This window comes from Schistocerca serialis, chromosome 1, assembly GCF_023864345.2.
Source record: "Schistocerca serialis cubense isolate TAMUIC-IGC-003099 chromosome 1, iqSchSeri2.2, whole genome shotgun sequence".
Lineage (NCBI taxonomy): Eukaryota > Metazoa > Arthropoda > Insecta > Orthoptera > Acrididae > Schistocerca > Schistocerca serialis.
In genome coordinates this window covers 1,046,020,925-1,046,046,025 of record NC_064638.1, presented here as the reverse complement: position 1 = coordinate 1,046,046,025, position 25,101 = coordinate 1,046,020,925, and the positions used below count along the sequence as shown (strand labels likewise).

The window sequence follows — 25,101 nt, the reverse complement described above, 5'->3', positions numbered from 1 at the left end:
AACTTATTGGCAATAACGATGTAATTATATAACACATGAAAAGCTTTGAAGTGGATTAACGCTTTTATTGATATCCTAAAAACTCTGATTATATATATTATTATAACTAATTTGAGAGCCGTGTACTACCTCTTATATGATCATTCCAAAAATAATCATTGATCGCCTGTTTTATCGGACCATAGTTATCGAACTATATTGTACGTCTCTGGAATAGTCCACCTATTGTTATCTATGACAGAAGTGGGATTGTAGTGACGTCACGGCCTGTAACGTCGTAACGTGGCGGATTAGTGATTAATAGGAGGGGCTGTCAATTTTCGTGGTTTAATGGTTTCTGTGAAACGGTTTGCATAAAAGTTACATCTAATATACGTACTAATTTATATAAACGAGCCGAAAAATGTCATCCTCGGGCGATTTCGGCAACCCATTACGCAAGTTTAAATTAGTTTTCTTAGGAGAGCAAAGCGGTAAGTTGTGCTTTACTGTTTTCAGCATAAAAGTATTCTCTTTAAATATTACGAGCAATATATCGTGATCATGCTCTGATTATTTTATTGGCAACTAGACTATGTACTTTCGAAACATGACGTGCATTGTTCATATCCGCCTGTCAACTACTGTCATACCGTAATTTAAGTTTGTTAGTACTATTGTGTACCTATTTTTACATTGCTGTTGCTTTGCCTAGATGTAAATAACGGGCGTCATACAACATATTTGCTTTCTGCGGTAGTGACGGGTTCCTTTACTTAATAGAGAACAAACTTTCATCGATGTTTTTGCGTATTACCATTTAACCCATAAAATTCAGCAAATATAATTCCGTATTTTACTCATAAATTGTATTATAAAATATTGCGGAAACGACATACTAAGTTTGCTCATAAAAATTACCAATTTTCTAAATGAGACAAAAGTGCGAAAATCCGAATGACTATTTTTAAATTCTTCTGTTCTCGTAATATGTTGATGCAAAGTTCACTGAAGATAGATGTAATTTGTTGTTTTTCTGTAAATAGTACATGCCCTGTATTAAATGTCATTGTTTTTTATGTTAGGAACTTTCAGCAATTTCCATAATGTACGTGACGTTTTTATATATCAGCAACGTCGTTTTTATGTATCAGCAACGTACGTTTTTCACGATTAAGGAGACAGTCAGGCTCAGAATGTGGGTAGTTGAAACTTAGAATGTAATATTTAATAATACTTCGGTTTGTCAGCCTGAATATTGAGCGGTATGTAATAATAGCAAAACATCCCTCTGTCTTGTCACTGTACTGCAATCCTCGTGCTGTTTCTTCATTACTTTTCTCATTCACTGCTATTGGTATTGATCTTTTCAATTATTTCTTAATAATGTGTAAATAACATCACTCACAAATGGTTAAGAATTAGAAGTGATGGAAATTAATTGCTTTCTCTTATAATGTACGTGAAGTGGAGAAGTAGGCAGTTGTCAGTCATATGGTTGTAGGTGCATGTAAATCTTCAGTGACATGTTTCAGTGGTGCTGCTGCTGTATAGAACCTTCTGCTCCATTGATATCATGAGTAAATCTGGCTCATATATGTACATCTTTGAAAGTCAAATTGACAACTGCGAGCAGCACAGTATTACATGGTCACTACTATGTCCTGCATTAGACACCTATTGATTTGATCCCATTAGGAAATAGTGGGCTTCACATTCCCTTCAAAACATCCTGATTTAGGTCTGTCTTGTGGTTTTCCTAAGTAGTTTAAAGCAAATATTTAAACAGTTCCATTGGTTTTGTCCCCCATTGTTGCCCTACATGAGATTGTGCTCCATCTGTAATGGCCTTGTCATTGGTGGAATGTTGTACCCTAAATTCTTCCTTACATCTGGCACTGATACAATCAGTTCATACCAAGTGAAGTGATGCCGTAGTTAGAACACTGGACTCTTATTCAGAGGAATGATGATCAAATTCTCATCTGGCCATCCAGATTTAGGTTTTCTGTTTTTTTGTTTTTTTCAAATCACTCCAGGTAAAAGCCAAGATGGTTTCTTTGAAAAGAGTATGGCCAATTTCCTTTGCCATCCTTTCGTAATCAGAGCTTTTGCTTGGTCTCTGATCATAGCAGTTTTCACAGGATATTAAACTCCTTTTTCCTGCCAGATGTTCTTGCAGTTTCATCTATGAACGTGATAGGAACAGAAAATCAGAATAAGATAGCAAGTAGAAAGAACAAGTATATCAAATGAATTAATAATTACAGTTGCCAACTAAGTAGGACATACATTGCACATACAGGTGACTAGGGTAAAAGTTGCATAGTGGACTGTGCTTGTATTTTTGTAGTTTATGTATGATCTATGTACATAATGTGAATCAAAATACTCATCCATTATCTGATGTAGGTTTTCTAAATTCATCTTTGAGTTTTAGCTTTCATGGTGAGGAGTGCATTAAATAGGGCACGAGCATAAACAGTAGGGTGTGCAGCAGATAACTTTAGTACCACAACCTTCGTTTGGCACTCACATTTGTTGGCTTTGCCAACTCTCAACCAAATTATTACCTTCCAATGTAACCTACACTTTGGGTTATGCTACAGATCAGTGTTAAGACAATAAAAACTTTGGAGGGAGGGGGGATCCAGTGTCACACTCTAATCTTGGTTAATATTTATGGAGTGTTTCTTTTACATGTTGGTAAGACCTAGTTTGCTTGTTGCTTTCTGGTGCTGAATTTTGAAAGCTGCCTAAAACAATTTAAGAACTTGATGGCATAATATAACACGCATTGTTAAATCATTTTATCAAAAATGCTTGTAATTAACAATTTTCTTTTTGCAGTTGGGAAAACGTCTCTCATCACAAGGTTTATGTATGACAGCTTCGACAACACATATCAGGTAATGACCTCATCCTTATTTTGGTATGTGAAATATTTCAACCTACTTCAGACATTTTACAATAATGTCTGATGTAGCCTAAATCCACATGGCGTAGATGACATTAATTTGCTCGCTCGCTCACACTTGATGAATTTCTGCATTGGTTACAATAACTATTCAGACTAGCATTTTATGTGCCAGAAACTGAGTTCCACTTTGATGGTTGAAAATGGTTACTGCAGTTGTAAGGTATTAGTCGTTGCAGTTGTTAATGCGTGTTAAGCATGGTTAATTGTTAAACGGGGGTATGTTTGGTTATTAATATGAATTTCCCTATATATTTTCTGCATTCTGTGGACAGCTTGTTAAATTGAAGTTGCCTATGTTTGAAATATCATATGAATCACATTTGTCAAAAAAATATATTGCCCTACTCACATTACAGGGACAAAAATTTCACGATAAAAATAGTAAATAAAATGGAGAAAATGAATGTCACTTACTGTGGATTGATGTTTTGGGACATAAACACTTAACTAGTTTCTGATCCATCAGTGTTTTTCTTTTTTAAGTTCTCTCACACTGAATAAGGGTTGTCAGTGTACTGTTGTGTCAGTGAATTGTTGCACATCAACAATGTGTCACTGTTGATCTATTTTCGTTTTTGTTATTACTCGTCCAATATAAACACAAAAATATTGCAGGGCAGTTGTATTAGTGCAGTGCTTAAAGTGAAAAACTGATTAGTTATAACAGTATTTGTAAATGAAAATTATACACCCTAGTCTCAATGTTTTGGAATTTGTTTACTATCAAATATAAACACTCAATTTTTCAACATGTAATTTCTGTGACTTTACTTCATTGTATATTTATTAGGTCATGAATATGATTATTCCTTACACATAGTTACATTCATTCCTTCTTACATTATTATCCATTATTCTTTTACCCTGGGATGAAGGGAAGTAGTATCACACTATAATTAAAAGGTTTGAGGTAGGTAATATAGATCTATAAATTACAATGGCTATTGTAGCATTGTAATGTTTGCAGGTGCATGTTGTGGTAATGTAAAAGGTGGTGTGCTGGTGTACTCTATGCAGTTGTGCAAAGCTACTATGCAAGGGTGGCTTAGGGGTTGTGCATCTGCCTAGCAGAAGATTGGTCAAATCCCAGACTTCTTACCTGAAAGATTCTGCTAGAATGCAGTGTTAACACTTAAAATTGAAATTAACCTGCCCTTTTTCAAACCTCATTACTTCGTTGTAGTACAAGCCAGCAATGTAACATTGTGTAAAAGAAATTGCTCAACAAATTCTGAAAATTTACTGGCTAAAGTAAGCATAGTGTCCACAGTTCTTCCATTTTGTGCTGCTGTTGACATGACATTATCATTGGCCATAGCCAACCTGGTGGTAATATAGCGTAGCCAATTGTAGACTGATATGGGAAATGCTGATAGTGCCAAATGTCAAACTAAGAAAACAGAAAGTAACAAAGATATATTTACATTAAAAATCATATTATTTGAAAGGATGCAAATTATAATTTCATATCATTTGCAGTGCCTAACAGAAAAAATTTTACAGAAGTGTAAAAAGATCAGAATTAAAAAATTTATGAAAACGAAATTTAGGTAAAAATGTAAGTGCCATGGTTGACTTCTGAGGAGTCACTGAATATGTAAAGCTCTTATTTCAGATCAGTTACAAAGAATACAGTAACTGAAATCACTGGTACTACAGGAAATAAAATTCCCTGTGTTTCACTTAAAGACAGTGGACCCTGTCTCTTTCGTTTTCAGCACTTAATATATTGATCAATGGGAGGTAGTGAACATTTCCTTGGACGAGTAGATCATGCATTTTGAACCCCAAAATTACTGCGAGTTTTGTTTTGTTTTATTATGCTGTACAATGCACAGCTAAATTCTAGTGATTTCAACTTACGTCTCAGTAGTTCTTTTTACTGGACAACAGCTGCCACTTTGCTTCAGACACTTTCCTTGAACACTTTGCTGAGTATTCTTCTTCATTTCTAATCTTGTTGTTCCTTTCCATCATAAAGCACAGGACACTGAAATTAAGTAACATACGCTGTTGCTTGTTGCTTGCAGCAAAATTAGTGATAAAAAGGTTATATCGTGCTTACCACCACGGTCACATACATTTGGGGCATTCAGTATTCCTTGTGCCTCAGACATAGGAACTTAGACACTGCATAATCTAGTGTAATGTTTTGAAGTGCCAGGGAAGTCATTTGGGTACTTTCAACGTATCTCAAGTTATTAGCCTTGGCACATTCAGTGGTTTACAGGAAACAAATGAAAGTATCCAATTTTGACACTTTCTGCATTTCCAGTTCTGAGCCTTCAATGAGAATCACTCACTTGTCAAGTCTTGGTCATCACAAATATTTGGCTGATATTTCCAAACGTGTCCCAATTTATGGTGTTGTGGCCAGGTTGGTTCCTAGTAATGCAGCTTAAATTGCTGCTAATGAAATGAGCAGCAATGAAATTTGCAATCTTTTTCGACCTGTATAAGTGGCTATTTTGTACAAGATTTTGCAAGATTTCTGAGGTTGTGGTTAGGCTGAGACCTAATAGTACAGTTTACATTGCTCCAAATGAAATAACATTTCTAATCTGGATTATCACAAATATTTGGCTGTTTCAGAGTGAAACAGAATAACAGCCAATTTGATTTGAGGGAAAGAAAATTATGGATGAACAATTTGACTGACTCCACATCCAAAACAATTCAGCGTGATCACTTCTCATCATTTGTTAAGCAAACCATTACTAACAACAGAAAATCTGCAAATATCTTAAGTACATTTTCACGCATTTACTTACATCATGCAGACAATTATGTGACAAATGTAGAACCAGCTGATTCACACACACCACACACACACACACACACACACACACACACACACACACACACACACACACACACACACACACAATATTATTTGACATATATTGCAACATGTTAAGGACACACAAACACCTGTTCTGTTCATATTTGTCGGTGTAAAAGACGCATCAGTGTAAAAGACTCGCTCTTCTTTTTAAGATCTTTCTTAGGGAAAAAAAATTTCTCACCTAATACATCTACGGTAAAACAACTATAACATGTATTTGAATGTATGTCAAATGTCTAGGCAGTGTAAGTAGGAAAGATTGCTCACCTTTTAATTTTTATTCTCAGAAACAAAGGAAGAAATACTTGAAGCTGTTATGTCAGTGTGTGGATCCTCATACCATAAATTATCCTCTGTACATTCCACTCCAATATTGATTCCAAACTTCAAAGATGGGTTAATCACTGTTTCGGTTTCTGAGTCTCATGAAGCTCTGACTCACATGAGAAATGCAGTATCTTCCTTCTTTCTGATGGTGTAGTTTCAAACCTCCTACATTCGTCCCTTAACTAGTGTGTTGATACATGCATCTAACAACTGATGTAAACTAGTAGCCCACCTGGAATTACAGATAACATGTCTTAAATTAAATTCATCTTTTTTTATTGTCTTGTTGTGAGAGACCAAGTCTGATCCCTTACTAAAAGGGCAGACTTCTTCAATTGGTCTCCACATTGACTATTCCAAATGTAATTGGCAGGTGACTGTGCAATGGGTCTTGTCATGATGTGAAGTCTTAACAGTAAGTGTTTGCCTGGGATGCACCCTATTCTAACAGTAATGTCTTTTGTGCCCTTGGAATTAAGTTCTTTTTGAAGTTACATTGAAAGTTAGCAGAGTCTTGCCCCTCTATCAAATTTGCAGAAGTTCAAACTTTCCTCTTTTCCTTGCATTAATGACAAATCAATGAAATTCAACAATTTGTTCTTCATACTCATCATCTGTGATATTTTTGCCTTGGTCTGCATACAAATCTTGAACACTATGATGTTGATGTTGTGAAGCTTGGCGTTGCTTTTGCTCGAGGATAAACTTTGTAAAAACGGAAATTCCTGCTTGTCTGTTCTCTAAAATCCAAGTATTGAGCTCTGCTTCAAGTTTTGGCCATTTAACAGTTCCACTTCTCATATTATGTTTACTGTAAGGTACTTTCTTTAAAATGTCTACCTGATTCCGCCAATGTCTTAAGATTTTTTTCAATTGGAGGTGGCCCGAAATGGGTTTCTACAGCCCTGTTTTCATGTTCTTAAGTATATGCAATCACTTGCACCTTAAATGCAATAGTATAGCAATACCATTTTCCAGCCACCATAGCTTGCAAGCAAAACCACAATAAAGATATGGCTCAAGTGGGTCTCTGCACGAGACACAGTAACTGAAGCTTGAACGAACAATATATAAACTGTTAACAGCTGCGCATGTGCATCTACTAAACTCTGAACAATGTTCAAAATTTCCAAGGAAGCTAACAGTGAATTGCTTCAAGCCCAAACATAGAAATTTTGAGCTTTTAGGTACATACCTTAACCTGCTACCAGTGTATGATACACCCAGTTTTCGGGCCTATTTTTGAAGGAAAACGTGTCTTAAAAACCTGGAGAACATCAGCGTCAGACTTGGCTGGAAGTAGAAAGAGAACTGAAGAGTAGAAGAGATGGAACAAAAACCAATAACATAACAAGCAAGTTTGTGGATGAAGGCTGAACCAGTTGCACAAACTGTTATTTATGGTGAAAACAATATTCCATGTACCTAAAAAGGAGTCTCTCTCTCTCTCTCTCTCTCTCTCTCTCTCTCTCTCTCTCTCTCTCTCTCTCTCTCTCTCTCTCAACCCTTGAGCAAGTGTGCCTATGTATAAATTGTGCCAGCCACAAATAACATTGTTTTGTACTGTTCCATTGTTTTCAATTGCAAACCCTCTTTTATTCCTTTATTATTGCTTCAGCTAACAGTGATAAGGTGTGTTGCTATGCACCCAAGTAAGCAACAGTAATATAAAATAAACAGCAAGCAAAGTGAGAAAAAAATTTACATTCCATGCTAGCAGAATGACCCCATAATGAGGCAGTTGCCCGCGAAATAATTAGTAATCGAATAAGTGTTTGGCAGGGATCTGATGGAACTGTACTGTTCAATGTTCCGAGTGGATTATTACTGTGCAGTAACACTTGAATGTGGCAACTGTCATATGATGAAAGTTCATTTCATTGTTTAATTAAACTGAGATTAAACAGTGATTCTACTCATACATGTTTACCTTGGTAACAAATATAGTTATGCTCTACATGTATGTAAAGTACGCCATGCACCCACTCCCGTTATGAAAATTGGTGTGCCTGCTCAAGGATTATAAAGAGGATAAGCAGAAGGGTACAGTTTTACATGAGCAACAATAAAGTGAAGGTTAAGGTGCCAGAAATGGTAAAGGTAGAGAAACAAGTTACTGAGCCTGAGTATTATATTTTTAGTAACACATAAGGTCTACAGACCTCAAATTTACTGCAGTGTTACTGACAAAATACTATTAGTGACTTTGGAAGTGCCTCACAATGAAGGAGGCATTGAAAAAGCTTGTTAAGAGTATTTCAAGCAGAAAACTTTGGAACAAATGGAGTTAAAAAAAAGTTTGAAGTAACAAGAATCAAAAAAAATGTCAGATTAGAATTGTTCCAGAAAAGAAAGATATAACCTATAACTATGCAGTACACAGCAATTCATCTACAAAAATTTAATAGGAGAGGAGGAATAAAAGTTCATAAACTTGTGTGTGACAACTTCAAAACTGTTTCCTATAAATTAGCAAATCGAATGACTATGAACAGATATGAATATCTTCCTGGAAGGAATTAAGCTAGATTGACCCACACTTTGAATAATTACTGTCATATTGAAGACAGCTTTAAGAGGCAGAAGAGGCTCAGTAGAACTCAAAAACAGTGAAGCTTATCATTCATATGGAATTACATAATACCAAGAAATGCTTAAATAATTACCTGTCTTGCCAGTTGGTATTTACAAACTAGAAAGACGGAGTAAAATCTAAGTACCAGGAATAAAAGTAGGCAGTACTGTTAACCAGTGGAGCAGCAACTATAATATTACTCAAAACAGGAACAAGTTGATGGTGAACTACCTGCTGTATAAGAAATCAGCGGCTGGAAACTGGTATGGCCATGTTATAGCAATGAAAAATATAGACAGCAAGCACAATGATTTGATGCGGAGGAAGCAAACTGGTACTAGGCAGGTAGTGGTTAGGAATGGTCAGGACAGAAGTGGTTTGAGAGGAGTTAAAGTTTAGAAGTAGGAAATGTGAAATGAATAGAAGAGTAGAGATTTTTTGCACCATGCCCAGGAAGTTAGTTTAATAATATTTTCATCTGAAAAAATAAAAAAAATGAACACAAATTAGGGGGTATGCATATGAAGAATATTGATCTCCATGCTTTCTGTACTTTGTCATAAGGCATGTACTTCTCAGTTATTGTTAAATTGCTACATGGGAGATTGTTTTTACACCGTTGCTTATAAAAATCTCATATTCTGCCAAGGCTCATTGCTTGTTTCCCACATAAAGTCACCAGTTTATCCACGTGTACTTCCAGTAATTGGTTCCACTACCCAAAAGTTGCAAATTGTTTGAAACCAGACATGTTGGACTTCAACCCTGCAGAATCCTCTTCTGTGCACAACATAAAGCCCTAAATTTTTGTTTTTTAACATACCAAATTCTAATATTTACTTTTGTTTGTATAAACTGTATTATACCTGAAGCCATTTGGTAGTTATGACATCATTTAGTGTCTGTCTGGCTGCCCAACAGTTGTAAGTAGGTGCATCACAAGAGTTCGTTTATATGAAACAGTAGTAGATAAAATGGGAGATAATATAATTGAAACCCATTATGTCACTATTCTAAAGTTTCATGTGACATCACATTGATTTGAGGTACTGTGCTGTCATGGTTGTTACTATAGAAGTAAAAGGCATTCGTTTTAATAATGCACGAAAAGACGGCACTTGTAGGTTTTGAGAAAATAAAGAAGGTTTCCAAAATATATACATTGTCTTAAAAAAGTTAAAGGAAGATAATAAGTCTCTGATCTCTAGCTTATTTTTAACTGCTGTTACGCGATGACAGTATTATTTGATCTGGCACGTTTAGGACCATTCAGTGCGTTATTGTTGTTTGGTATGAAGCCATGAAGAATTTAATATTTTGATAAAGCATTTAGTAACAGAGCCCATTGAAATAGCGTATTTACTAGTTTCTCTGTGTCTGGTGCGTTTTGTTACCAAACTCAAATTTCGATGTCTTTTTATAGGGTTTAGAGAAACACTTGCGTCGAATATGGACGGAGACGTACATTTTACGTTAGAAACACGCCAGGTTTCCGTGAATGTGTTTAATTTACGGATATAATTTATTATTATTACGTTAACCATAAAGAAATAACCATCCACAGACAGATCTGTTAATTATGTAAATATTTTGCATTTGTCGAAAATGAACTCAAGTATCGGTAGAAGATTGACTTTGGGTCTGGAGAGGTATCATTAAAATTTTTGACGTAAAATAAATGAAAATTCCCAGATTACATATTTAATTTCTATTGTTAGGCCTACTCTTCTTTGTTCGCCTTCCTGTTATTCGTAGTTAGAGTTCGTCATTTTTCGTTAGTCACAGGTGTGAACAGTAACCTCTTTCAAAAGTAGACGCAGCTACGATTTGTTTTTCTAGGTAAATGTCGGCATAGAGCAGTGTCACCGACCTGCTCGGTACCACAGTGGAAGGTAGGAGAACGATCGTCTTAGGAGGGAGTATTGATTTTTTCCCCCGTGTCGCTGTTAACAGGCGCCGGGCTGGCTATGTTGAACCAAGCGCCTCAGCGGCGGGACATGCTGCAGTGTGCGCGTCAGTACACATTGTTTAGATATTTTTCTTGGCTCTTTGTTAGAAAGGCCTGTTTGACCCAGTCGAAAACGATTGGTACAAATGAAATCGTGGTTGGTGCTGATTCTCATACTCTGCAGAGTAGCTTCACATCTTGCGTGTTAACTATTTTACTGAGAAGAAAAGTATTTTGCGTGGTAAAATAGCATTCAGAGCGACAAGTACATCGTGGTTGGTGCTGATTCTCATACTCTGCAGAGTAGCTTCACATCTTGCGTGTTAACTATTTTACTGAGAAGAAAAGTATTTTGCGTGGTAAAATAGCATTCAGAGCGACAAGTACAGGTACTAGTTTTGGGCAGACTTGCAGACGTAAGAAAGTACTGAACGCGTTAATGTGGGAATTTTGTAGGAGACGTATTGCCTGAGACTAAGTGAGGCTGCTCTCTGAAGTACAGTTAATCTCAGTTTCTGATAGCAGAGTTTAAAAAAAAAAAGATTTTCAGAATTTTGGGTTACGTTCACAGTGGCACCGACAACGGTCGTCAAACTCTGTAACCAGAAGTCAGTAACATCAGCTGACATCGTGGTCAGTGTTCCCCATCTGATTCCTCAGTTTTTGGTGGGGTAGTGGTGGTTAGGTTAGAATCTATTCTGTGTATGAAGCAGTTTAGATTTTAACCTCAAGGTGGATAACATGACACTTCTATACTTGGATACGAGTACTGCAACGCGGCGTTTGCTGTTAAGATGATGCCGAATGCATGTAAACGAGCTATAGGACTGTCACGAAAAGAACATGAGTACTGTAAACTTCACTGCACTGTAAAAACTTGCCAAGTGGATTAGAGAAAGGAGGTAACAAGATTGCTGGTGCCAGTGTTATTTCAGATTGAGTATAGCTTTTAATAAAGAAAATCATCCATATTACAGCGTTTTTTTTTAATAGACTTCCACGAAGCTCCAAAATTCGGTATGGAATAATTTAAAAAATCGTAGTATTTGGGATGCAAGAACGAAAATATTATCCTTTAGATTAGCAATTTAGGGCATCGTAAATAGCGTCAAACATATCACACAGAACTTTGAAACTTTACTTTTCAGAAGTTAGTATACTGGTATGCCGAATGATTGGAAAGATGTGATAGTTGGACGTCCAATAACAAAGTGACACTTCTAGTTTTACTTGAGCCAGAACTGAATCTTTTAATGTGAGTATCGGATTGTTTAATAGAATTCGAATCACACCTCTACAAGTACTCGAAATCTGCTTTGATGAATTTGATTATGGGCAGACATACGCCAACTAACCTTCAATGGCTGTCATTCGGATTACATGTGAATGACAACGTTTAGAATAAGATATTCTGAACACCTAAAGTACTGAAAAGTGGAAACATGTACGTACATAAAATTTGCAAACCACTTCATGTGACAGAATCACAATTCTACTGGAGTAAAAACGGCAGTAAGCAGTAATAATAAATTGTAGGCAGCTGACGTCCACCCATCACTGCCCAAAAAGATCTCGTGCAGTAACTTTAAGCATAAGATACGCCATACTTGTCACGTTAACTAATTTTTTTTAAAGGTTATAATCTGTTCCTTAAATTTCCAATAAAGACTTTGCCAACTTGTTGTTTCCAATAAATTTTGATTTCAGTCCATTAACCCCGCACTGAATCCCTATTATATTTTTCATCCCCCGGGACGCCACAGACTTCTCTGACTGCACTTAAGTTTCCAACAGTCCATTTTTAGTGTCGTATTGGGCATTATGACCCAAAAATAAGCTGATTTGAATTTCACCTATCTTCGTCAGAAATCCTTACGTTCAGGCGATGAGATATGCTGCATTGAGACCGCGCATGTGGTGGCGTAATTATTCGAAAAGATCTGCTGTCATTGGCCGATGAGCGCGGTCGAAGTGGCACTGATATCCGTGGATACCGCCGACGACCGACATCGGCCGAAGACGGCGGATGAAGCCTTCGGCTGCGGCCACAGTGGCTCTGATATCAGTGGATTTCGCCGACGGCCCGCGTGGGCGGGGACGACCGATCTTATCCAATCACTACGTCCGCGGTCGCACTACAGCCGATCTTATCGCCCGAAAGTACAGACCTCGGACGACGATCAGTGAAATTAAAATCAGTTTTTCTTCGGTCGAATCGACCCACGTTCTCGCACACAAAATATGGAGTGTGAGAAACTGACAAGATTAGTTCAAGAAAGACTGAGCTTGTGGTATCCAGAGGATGAAAGTATTATAATCAGGATATAGGTCAGAATCTGTGGACTGAAATCGCAGGTTTAGTCGAAACTTCAAATAGGCAAAATCTTTATTGGAGATTTTAGCCGTAGATTATAACCACAAAAATAATTTGTTCAAATGAAAAGGGTGTATCTTACATGCTTATAGCTACTGTACTGGATCTTTTTTGTGATAGGTTGTCATTAGTTGTCCACAAATTTATTACTTCTTACTGGTGTTTTATGCCAATAGGGTACTGATTTAGTATGAAGTGGTTTGGAAATGTTGTGTATAGTATGTATCTTCACTTTTAAGTGCTTTAGATTTTCAGAATATTTTATGCTACAATTTATGCTTGTCTTTCACTCGAATGCTAAATGACAGTCATTGAATGTTAATTGACGTAAGTCTGCACAATTTTACATAAATAAATCAAAACGAAGTTTATAGCTTGCTTTTCCAGATCACTACAAATTATCTCAAGTATATAACAGAACGTTCCTCTCATCATCTCATTTGTAAAATTTGTCTGCTTATTCTGATAACAGTGTATAGTACTCACCATTTTGTTTACAAGACAAGAAAGCTCATTCACATGAATTCAGTCTCTTTAACTAGCAGAAGCGGCTATGCAGCACTGGCATCAAAGTGCAGAGGCATCGTGGTATCCACCCCACATTAGTAGGTTAAAATCTAACCTACTACATACATAAGAGATTCTAACATAGCCTAACCTCCTGGACTGACCATGCTATCAGCCGATGTTATTGGGCGACGTCTGCCAATGGTGTCTGACTACAATGGTTGGTGCCAATGTGAATCCAGCCTTAGAGAAGTGTCTTCTGTATGTGAGAACTTTCGGCAAACTTTTTAATAGGTTGAAAACTAAAGCTCTTTTAAAAGAGGCAATCTGAGATCTGTGGTACAGAGTAGACAAGGGCTTCATTGTTGTCAAACGTGTAGTGGCTTAGAAATCAACAAATATTCGTAGGTGCATAATTGGAACTGTAAAGCTAACCTTGTGACTGTTGACAGCCGACTGTAAACTGGTTAAACAGCTACAAACACATTCTTGGTGCCTGGGAAACTAGGCCTTGAATGCATTGAAGTGCAGTGCTCTGACATTTTTTAATGACCGGAATAAGCATGCATTCTGTGATCCAAGTACTACACCTTAGAACTTGGCTCCATTTGTGCATTATCAGTAAATTTAACATTGTCAGAAAATTTGGCAGCTGCATGAATCAAACAATAACATTCCGGTCCCCTCGAAACCATTCTTGTTAATTGCCGTTTTTGTCATCAATGTGATGGAAAAAATATGAAAACAGTGTGTCAGAGCAGCCACAAAATTATCAGAGCACCTTACCAGCAAGAAGCAGATATAAATCCCTGACATATCAAATACTGGCATTCGTAAATTTATATACACATAAACAGCTGTATACTTAAAACTTAATGTACCTTAATTATCAAATATAAGGGTTGTATTGTTCCAGCAAAAAATGAAATTTTTAAAAACTTTTTTCCCTGTTGTAACAGTTTCACAGGTAGATTAGTACTATTACTTCTAAATTTGTTTTGTGAATCGTGTGTTGGGGAATATCTCTGTACGAGCTGTTTCTTGGGTGTTGTTACTACTGTGTCCATGCATGCTCTATGTGGGTATCAGAATGACTTTCCTAAGTTTTTCTTCATAGAATTTGCATGAAATTGGGCATATTTAAAAATCTTCCTGCCTTTTTTTATTACACAAGTCAAATTTGTGACCAGTTGTGTTGCTGTTTGCACATTGTTGTATTCATGTAGTCTAACCGAATATTGCTACCACACATTTGTTTAGAAGCCACAAGCATTTTGTAAGTAATGTCTCCTGGGGATTCCCAATAAACAGTGGGCTGAAGCCTGTTCCACAAAGTATTGCCCAAGTAATAGCAACAGGAATTTGAATCTGAGAAACCAATCAACTGAGTATATTAGTTAAGTACACGAATTCTTTAACACCAGTTGGCAATATAAACGGTATGCTTGTTAAAGACTGACTACATATTCTTTCTCTTAAGCATCACACACAACCACATCATGTACTGAGATTACATCTAATATAATCTGTTAGTATGACTCAGTTTGGAGTTATAACAATTCCAAAGAGCACACTTAAAATTATTCTTGTCATCAAAATTCTTGTTTCTTACCCTATTCTCGTGATCCTTAAGTGAGATAATCAGGGGTGGCGGCTGAATTGTCACTTAGTGTAATGAAAATGATTCCCTACATTTACCAACAGGGTTTTGCAAGAATGTCACCATCTTTATTTTTAATGTCACCATCTTTATTTCAAACTTTCCCATTTAAATTCCAGATGTGATGATACATGCTCCTCCTCAGAATGTACTATTTTGGTATAATGTATTAACTTCTGCAGTTTGTCAAACAGTTGGTCCTGGGTCAGCATCATAATACTTGATGTCATTAACAAGCAATAAGCAATGCCTTTGTTGCATCCTAATTCAGGTGTTAAAATGCTGAATAATATTACAGAGTTGCAGTATTCAACAATGTTTCCTCACCAAATTCCTCCAAAATTGTTACTTGTTCAGTACATTGTGGCATCAATAGAGATACTAAGTACTTTTAAAATTATTGAAGTTGCTTTTTCTGCAAAAGTTGCACCGCAGTTTTCTTCTTACAAAGTGACCATAAACCACACACGTAATGCTGATACACTAGCCTAAAGTAAATGTCTATTTTATTATGATTTGATTTTGGCCCTGTTAAAGATTGTAGACCTACTGTAATCACATTTTTTTCGTAATCAGTAAAGTTCCATCCCTGATTCTTTAAAGAATCGAACTCCCGTGTTTTAGTTTGGCACCTAAGTTTGTAGCATTTTTCATTTTGCATGCTGATATTCCCATTGCTAAGGATTTATTAATGGGTCATTTTCTTACTTGTAGTTGACTGTTCCACATGAGTTTACGTTTTGTCATTTGGAGGTAGTGAATGGTGCTGTGGATGCTTGAAATTGGAATGCCAAGTGAAAAAATGTCCAACAACAGTATTCATTGTGGAAAGGTTGATGCATCTGTGTCAAGTGACATGAACTTTGTGATGGCTTGGATGATATAAACATAAAGCAGTGAGTGCTTTCCCACCCCTTCCACAGTGATATTCTGCCATCCACCGAACCTACACAATATACTCGTACATGCCTAACCACTCACGCTCCTCCCACCCCCTTAACTTGTGGCTCATGTCCCTGTAAAAGACCTAGATGCAAGACCTGTCCCACACAACCTCCCACCATCTACTCCAGTCCGGTCACAAACATCACCTATCCTATCAGAGGCAGGGCTGCCTATGAAACCTGTCATGTGATCTACAAGCTAAACTGCAACCAATGTGCTGCATCGTATGTGGCATGACAACAGACATGCTGTCTGTCCTCACGAATGGCTACTGACAAACTGTGGCCAAGAAACAAGTGGACCACCCTGTTGCTGAGCATGCTGCCCAACACGACATCCTTCATTTCAATGACTGTGTTACAGCCTGTGCCATTTGGATCCTTCCCACTAACACCAGCTTTCCTGAATTGGGCATGTGGGAACTCTCCCTGCAATATATCCTACGTTCCTGTAACCCTCCTGGCCTCATCCTTTGTTAGTCATTGTCCTCACCCATCCAGCCCCTTCCCTATTCCCATTCCAGCACTACAAAGCCCTCTGTTCCACCAATGCACCCAGTCTTTTTACTTTGCCACTTATCCGCTACCCCCACCTCTTTCCTGCTCTCCATCTAACCTCCCGACTGCACCTAGTTGCTCTACCCCTCTCCACCTTGTCCCTGTGTGCTCCCCAGCAGCAAGTCACTATCCCCCACTGCCACCCTGCTACCCTTACCCCACCCAATTGAACTGCTGCTGCTGCTGCTGCTGCTGCTGCTGCTGCTGCTGTTCAGTGTGTCTTCAGCTGCCAGAGACTGCAGTCATGCGTGTGTGCGTGCACGCACAGTCTGTTTTTGACAACAGTTGGCCGAAAGCTTATTTGTGACGTTCTTTTTGTTGTGACTATCTGCGACTCAGCATCTCTGCTATGTAGTGAGTAGCAACTTTTCTTTTCATAATATTGTAAACATATCAGCAATTTCTATTAATTTTTCAGTTATTGAATAATTTCCAGTGGTGGTACAGTTGGTTGAATTTGACTCTCATGATCACACTGCTCTTTCACGTAACAAAATACAATAAATAGATTCTCATTACTGGGTGTTGCTGAAGTGGGAGAAATGAGTGCTGAACTTCATTTTTGTGACCTTACACTGAGCACCTCTGTCATATTTTGTATGGGGCATATCGATCTTTCATTCTTAGCTTCATGTTTCTGAATTTATTTGATGTCTGCTGCCATTGCCACACTGATAAGGACTCCAGATGCTGGAGTCCCTTGCACTTCTCTGGAACCTTTCCAGCAAATGTCTTCCATTCACCTTCTGTAATCCTGATGGTAAAATCAAGCTTATCCCCTTTTTGTACTAATTGTTTCTATTACCTGTAAATATTTAAATGACGACATACAACCCAAATGTTCGCTATTGATTTTATAATTATGTACTATTGGGTTCTTTCTGTTTGTTACGGACATTCATCAAAGTTTGGTTGGAGTTTCTTAAAATAGCCAAACAACAATATTTTCTGGTCATTGCATTGTTATCAAACAGTCTTGTAGTTCTGATTATTCGTATAGAGACCATCAGAGGTCCTGTTCTGTTTCTTAGAAACACTCCCAATGCTACTTTTTTCTTTTGAACATCCACTACCCAGTATCACATCTGGTTTCAGTTAGTCAAAATGCAGCTGGAAAATCGCATATCTGCAAAGATACTCAAATGACTGATTGTATTTTGGTTATTAGTTGACAGTGTGGTGCTGTCATATGCTTTTCATAAATCTTGAAGAATAAAACTACCATTCAATGCCCATTGACTTTTCACAAAATATTGTGTATCAGTAAAGCAAGCTGCTTTTCACAAGAGTGGTTTCTTTCCGAACCCATGCTGGTTCTTTGAAAGGTGCTTCCATTCCTTGAGGTATATCATAATGTTTGACTGCAGAATATTCTTATTGATTTGCTTTCTGCAACAGACGGAAGATCTGTAAGGCATTAAGGCATTGGTTACTGAGGCCCCAGGAAGAGAGGATCCCAGGGCTGGGAACCCTCTAATTCTGGGATCTTTGTGGCAATTCCTTCCCTTTGAATCTTCCCCAGTGAATCCCTCTCTCCTCCCTGAGGTTTCAAAATATCTATTAAGTTTGTTGTTTTCATTTTTGTGTGTGCATGTTGGTAATGGGGTGTGTGTGTGTGTGTGTGTGTGTGTGTGTGTGTGTGTGTGTGTGTGTGTGTGTGTGTGTGTGTGTGTGTGTGGGGGGGGGGGGGGGGGGGGGGGAGTGTTAGTAAAGTGTGCTAGAATATGAGAGGAGAGGTCTTAGGTTCAATCCCCAGTCGATCTTAGGATTTTTATCTGCCACTTACCTCCTCCTTCATCTGTGCAAATGATTGTTGGTACAAAAAATGCTGAGTTCCGTGTGGTTCGGAATCAGTGTTAAACTTTAGGCCTCCCCCCAATAGCTGGATAAGTCAGTTCAAAGGATGTAGCAAGCCAACAGCATACCATGTCCAACAGAACCATGTGTTCTCGAGCACTGTGGTGTTCAAATCATTGAATTGATGACTGCTGAACTTCAGTGCAGTATTACATACTTCGCCCGCTAGGCAGCAATTTTCACAAAATATATGTGTGAACTTCAGTGTTTTTTCCCCATCTTGAAATGCCTTCTGGTTACTCTATAAACTTTGTTGGGCTACTGAAGCGTGTGTACATCAGTTTTGTCTGTTTCAGTTTATGGATGTGACTGTAATGTCTGCAAGACTAATAATTCAGTTTAATTTTAATATTTTATTTCTAATAATTTTGCGTACACATTAGTGTGTGAATAATATCTGTAGCTTGACTGAAATCTACAACATTGAACTTGTATTTGAACCATACTTTGTGGAAAGCAAACATTTTTATTATTGTGCAGATACATTGGACAGTGATAATACATCGGGTTTGATTTCGATATTTTCAGTTTCATCAGTCTCAGTTGAGATGAGAGAAATTTAAAATATGTTTATTATTTGAAGTTGTGGGGAGACTTATCTGTTTAACACTGTTGTAAAATACATACATTTCCAATCCATGTCTTTGGTTGAAAAAGTAAAAGGGAATAAATGTTTATCAAACATATTTGAGAAATAATTGAATTACTGAAAGTAAGACAGAGATGATCAGTATATATTCTTGAACAAGGGAAGCAGATATTAAAGGTACTGATATAAAAAACTAAAAATATCTTACCAATAACAATTTCCCTACTGTCAAGCTTTCAATGGTTGTCATCAGAACAGCAGCTTCAACCAAGAATAAAATTTATAAAATACAGTGAGCAAATATTTCAACACGTATTTTACATGGAGTACACACACACACACACACACACACACACACACACACACACACAGGCAAGGTGAGCTGATAGAGTTGGAAAAACATAAGAAACTCAGTTAACACAGTATTTCTTTATAACATTAGCAGATGTGTACACATGGAGGCCAGTTACAAAATGGACAGAATTTAAATGTAGTATTTTCCTGATTTTATTACACTTGTTTTTTCTTTCTTTATAGGCTACGATTGGAATTGATTTCCTGTCGAAGACTATGTATTTAGAAGACAGAACGGTAAGTAAAGCAACAGATCTGTGTTTACCTTCCTTAAGTTTAATTTAAAACTTAAAGCTGCAGTTAAGGAGCTACTTCTTAAATAGGAAAATGAAACTGAGGATTGCACAGGACTCATTGGATCCCTTTAAAACAATACTCTTGGCCACACCATGTACTTAGTTATCCACAATGACTTTTCACTTGGCACTAGTATGCGTGCTGTTTCTCTAGTGTCACAAGGTATGCAGGGTAATTTCTATGAAGTTTAGAATGTAGAAGAGATGGTACTGGGGAAGTGAATGTGTATGAGTATGGGTTGTGAGTAATGCCTGGGTAACTAAATTAGATAACTTGGCTGTGAAAGGTAAAGGTTTCAGGGTAAAGTCCCAGTCTGGAATAGTCATAATGGTCTGTTTTCACACACAAAAATGTCATAGATTCCCAGAACCTCTGTACCAACTGTTCTTTATATTAGAAAATTTCAACCTATGGTTTTAACCTCGAGCTGCGAGTTGTATTTCTGTGCACACTGCATCAGGGACACTGTCTTAAAAAGAGCGCATAAATAATTGATAAAAAGTCTCATCTGTACTGATGTGCTTGAACTTAGGAACAGAAACTAGTGATGTATTACCTGATTTTTCTATAACATATTTCTTTCTGTAATTCCCCATCCCCCCCACCCCCACCCCCCTTTCCCTACCACTCTCTTGTTCCCCTCAAAGATAACTCGGTAGTTTCCAAGATGCGTTGCAATCAATATACAGGGTGTACATAAAGTTCGGGAACACTTTCATTTATTGCTTAAGAACTAAACATTGTACAGATGTCATACATACTGCATTTTGAAGAGAAAATCTGAAAGTTTTTTTACGAACATTTGATATGCGAACCGTGAGTGACCCGGCAGATGTCAATACGGTAATTGAATTCTTGCCATACCTGTCCCAGGATGCCATTGTCGACTGTGGCAGTCACTTCCCGTATTCTTCCGGAGCTCTGCTACATCACGTGGTAGAGGTTGTATGTACACCTGATCTCTAATGTGTCCCCACAGAAAAGTCACATGGAGTGAGATCTGGTGATCAGGGAGGCCATTTCATGAAACAGCTTTGGAGAATCGAGCTCAAATTCAATCCATTCATGTGGATGCTTTGTACTCCAGATTCAACAATTATGCCTGTTCACTTTCCCATTAGTGTGAAAACTGGCTTCATCACTAAAAATTAAGTGATCACAAATGCCATCCCCATCCTCATTTAATTGTTGCAACTGTGAACAAAACTCAAAATGCTTGTCTTTGTTGTCATCATTGAGCTTCTGCACTAGCTCCAATTTTAATGGGTTGATAGACAGCTTCTGTCGCAGGACTTTCCAGATAGTCATTGGAGCCATTTCGAGCTCATGGGACGCATGACGTTTTGGTTTCTTTGGACTCCTTATGAATGTTTCTCGTACGCACTCCACATTCATTTCACTCACATTGGGATGTCCGCTTCTCTTTGCTGGTCACAAGCAATCTGCTGTAATGAATTTGTTGTGCCAGTGGTAAATGGCATTCCTTATTAGTGGCTTCTTACTGTACTTGGTTCTAAACATCTATTGAACAGCTGTAGCACACTTGTTTTTGTCCAACTCCAACACACAGAAAGCTTGCTCTGCACCTGAACTCTCCATGTGTGCAATTATCAGCAGATTACCAAACTACCCTGTGGCAGTATACATGAAAAAAACTCTCAGGTTTTCTCTTCAAAATGACATATGTATTATATCTGTACAGTGTTTGGTTCTTGTGCAATAAATAATTGAAAGTGTTCCAGGACTCTATGTACATGCTGTATAATTTTTTTATTTTATTTTCCAGTGTTACTGACATCAAAAGATGGATGTAATGATTTACTTAAATGTTATCTTAGCAACAAGTGCTTGTGAGTTGACATATAATGTCTACTTCAACAACCTTGTTTTCACCACCTACAGCAAGACTGTCATTTGCCACAATCAAATAACACACCTTCCAACAAAAACAATAGTAATCATAAACAGTGTTTTTAGATAACCCAATTTCTGAATCAGTGGTTTCTGACATATATTCTTGAACCTGTCAAAGCACTAAAATAGTACCCTGCTGTATCGGTAATTTACATGGCTCGAACGAAGCGTTTTCCCAGATTGCAATTATTTTGCAATATTTTGTGCAATATAATTGGAATGGGAAGTCAACAGTGCTGCTGTTTTTTCCAGGTTTCACATGCATCTCACCATGGCAATCCACGCATTTCCTAAAATTGTGATTTGGCAATAAATGATACTACAGAGCTCCAAAGCTACTTTCCCTAGTACACACTCTCAGAATTAATTCTCATTAGGTAAGAGTAGTCCAAGTCAAAACTGCACAGGCTTCATTCATCTCTATAACACTACTGACATTAGAAGAAGCTGTGTTGTCAACAATGCTGCAAACAAAATTGATCTCTCTTGCCATGGCAATTGTGTGCTAGATATATATTGCTTCCATTGGATCTTGAAATTACTGATAACTTATCTTGAATTACATATTCTCCAGAAGCTGCCACCATATATTTGCCTTTCCATGAAACAAAAATAATTTTAAAGCTCAGCCAGAACCTTCACTAGGGCTATGTGTGGTAGGCTGAAAATGTAACAAAGCTAAAGATCTTGGACTGGAATCTGTTCAACTTTGGACAAACTCCTCTTCCTTACAGAAATCTCATAAATTAGAGTGCTGCATTCTCTGAGCACACATGGCCACAATTTCATTCTACAGTCTAGAAATTAATGGAACTTGCATGTTTAGGTACGCCTGCAACTTTGGGATACTGCAGGACAGGAAAGGTTCCGGAGTCTGATTCCTTCATATATACGTGACTCAACAGTTGCTGTGGTAGTTTACGATATCACAAGTAAGTACAATCACTTAATTATACTATCTTTTAAATATGTTGCATGAGTTTTTGATCATTCATTGATTAACTTAATATTAACAAAAAAAATAAAAATTGCTTTTTAAATTATTTTTTTTCTTCTGGACTCTGTGTTTGAATAAGAAGTACTGATAAGACTGTGAACTAGTAGCTTGCTGACAAACAACTTTTATAAAAGTTTATTGCTACCTCATAGCAGCCATAATGGTGCTCAGTGCATTTATTTTCCAGACTTGAAGTGTTTGATGTTGAAATGACTGAGGTTGGTGTTGCTTTACCATGGGTACAATCAATAACTCCTATGCATTGATTTCAGTACAAAAGTTAACCACTGCGTGTTACATTTTGCCACATGTGTGTGTGGCACAAACCTCAAAGCACCTATTGCATTTCTTGTGGTGGCACTGTGAGACAGCACTTTCTTTCCACTCGCCATGGATGTCTTGTGTTTTATGGAGTTGATTTTTATCACTGTGATATCGAATTAGGTACATTTTTGCATTAGTATTACCAATAGACAATTGTAAGAATAAAATTTGTTTTCTGGGCTTCTGATACACCGCTTGACGTATGTCACAGTTCTGAATAATGAAAAATGTGGGTTGAGTAAAAAAACTCGAAATAAAGTACTGCTAAGTTTGTCACCTGTATATCTGTGCAAAGAAGTGACTTAAAAATGTTCCTCACCTATCGTAAGCAGTTTATATTTAAAAATTTCCTTTAACTGTTGCTGTTCTCTTCAGCCTAATGAATGGTTTGATGCAGGTCTCCATGCTAGTTTTACACTGCGCAAGCTCCTTCCTGTCTAGATAACTTCTGCAACTCATCTCTTCAAAAATCAAATAAAAACAGTCTTGATCATGTTTTCAGATATTTGCTTGCTAAGCAATGTAATGTTTCGGGGTATTTGTGAACATCCCAACACACCGTTGGAAAGCTGTTGACAAGAGGTGCTCATAAGTAAATTGAATAAGGATAAATGTAGTGGGAAAGGGAAACTGTGTGTTTTCCTTTCTTGCATGCAGTGAATGTGGAGCAGTGGTGGAGTCAGCAAGAAGGGTACCAGTAAAAATATTACAACCACTGGTCATCTGGGAGTCATTTTTGCCATGGTGCAGCAAGTGCCTGAATCAGAGCCATGGACTAAATGACGCACCAATGGGGCATAATGAACAATTGAAGAGTGATAGTTGTTTTTACAATTTGTACAGAAACCAGATGGCAGTTACAAGAGTCGAGGGGCATGAAAGGGAAGCAGTGGTTGGGAAGGGAGTGAGACAGGGTTGTAGCCTCTCCCCAATGTTATTCAATCTGTATATTGAGCAAGCAGTAAAGGAAACAAAAGAAAAATTCGGAGTAGGTATTAAAATCCATGGAGAAAAAATAAAAACTTTGAGGTTCGCCGATGACATTGTAATTCTGTCAGGGACAGTAAAGGACTTGGAAGAGCAGTTGAATGGAATGGGCAGTGTCTTGAAAGGAGGATATAAGATGAACATCAACAAAAGCAAAACGAGGATAATGGAATGTAGTTGAATTAAGATGGATGATGCTGAGGGAATTAGATTAGGAAATGAGACACTTAAAGTAGTAAAGGAGTTTTGCTATTTGGGGGGCAAAATAACTGATGATGGTCGAAGTAGAGGGGATATAAAATGTAGACTGGCAATGGGAAGGAAAGCGTTTCTGAAGAAGAGAAATTTGTTAACATCGAGTATAGATTTAAGTGTCAGGAAGTCGTTTCTGAAAGTATTTGTATGGAGTGTAGCCATGTATGGAAGTGAAACTTGCCCCAAACAAACTTACCAGAACAGATTTATTTATTTAAGCCGTAACCTTGTTTGCGCTATCACACTAGATCAACTAAACTGGCCTTCCTGTACATATGGGTACCAGAATAACTGATGTGCTGGATTTGTAGGCCTACTGAGTTTGTGTGAGATATATTTTATTTTTTATTTAAGTCTACTATAGTTTTAAACCACGTTTCCGTTTATAAAATATGACACAGTCCGACAGTGTAGTCCCACTGGTAAAACAAAGAAGAAAAGGATTGCACCAGGAGCTGAAGTTATCACTTTTCAAGATGCCATCTATAAAGAAAAAGATTTCAAAGGAAACAAGAATAATAAGACGAAAGCAAAATGAAAAAGCATTATCGACATAAAAAAGGGCTTGGTAATGAAAAGTAAATCTTCCAAACAAAGTGCTCTTACTTTATCCGAAATGGCATTTCGGAATGTTGTGGAGAAAAATCCCTGATTACTCATATGGGTAACAAGAAAAAAAGACTGGAAGTTGAATCAACAAGTGAAGAAAGTGAAACTGAAGGAGGCCTATCTTTAATAAGTGGTGATGAAGAAAATGGGACCATAATAACACTGGACGATCTCGGGAAAGAAATGATAAACTGTGAAGAAGAAAGAGGGGCAAACTTTTT

At 37.4% G+C, this 25,101-nt stretch overlaps 1 protein-coding gene across 2 annotated transcripts in view; it reads left to right on the top strand.

Annotated features, from left to right (window-relative positions):
* Nucleotides 1–249: 249 nt before the first annotated feature.
* LOC126414730 (ras-related protein Rab6) overlaps nucleotides 250–25,101 on the top strand; it is a 78,449-nt gene continuing 53,597 nt past the window's right edge. For both annotated transcript variants that reach the window (XM_050083372.1, XM_050083371.1), the window contains exons 1-4: nucleotides 250–473; nucleotides 2,830–2,888; nucleotides 19,681–19,734; nucleotides 22,535–22,640. In XM_050083372.1, the coding sequence (XP_049939329.1) occupies nucleotides 404–473; nucleotides 2,830–2,888; nucleotides 19,681–19,734; nucleotides 22,535–22,640 (289 nt within the window). In that variant the 5' untranslated portion in view covers nucleotides 250–403. The remainder of the gene's footprint in view (nucleotides 474–2,829; nucleotides 2,889–19,680; nucleotides 19,735–22,534; nucleotides 22,641–25,101) is intronic.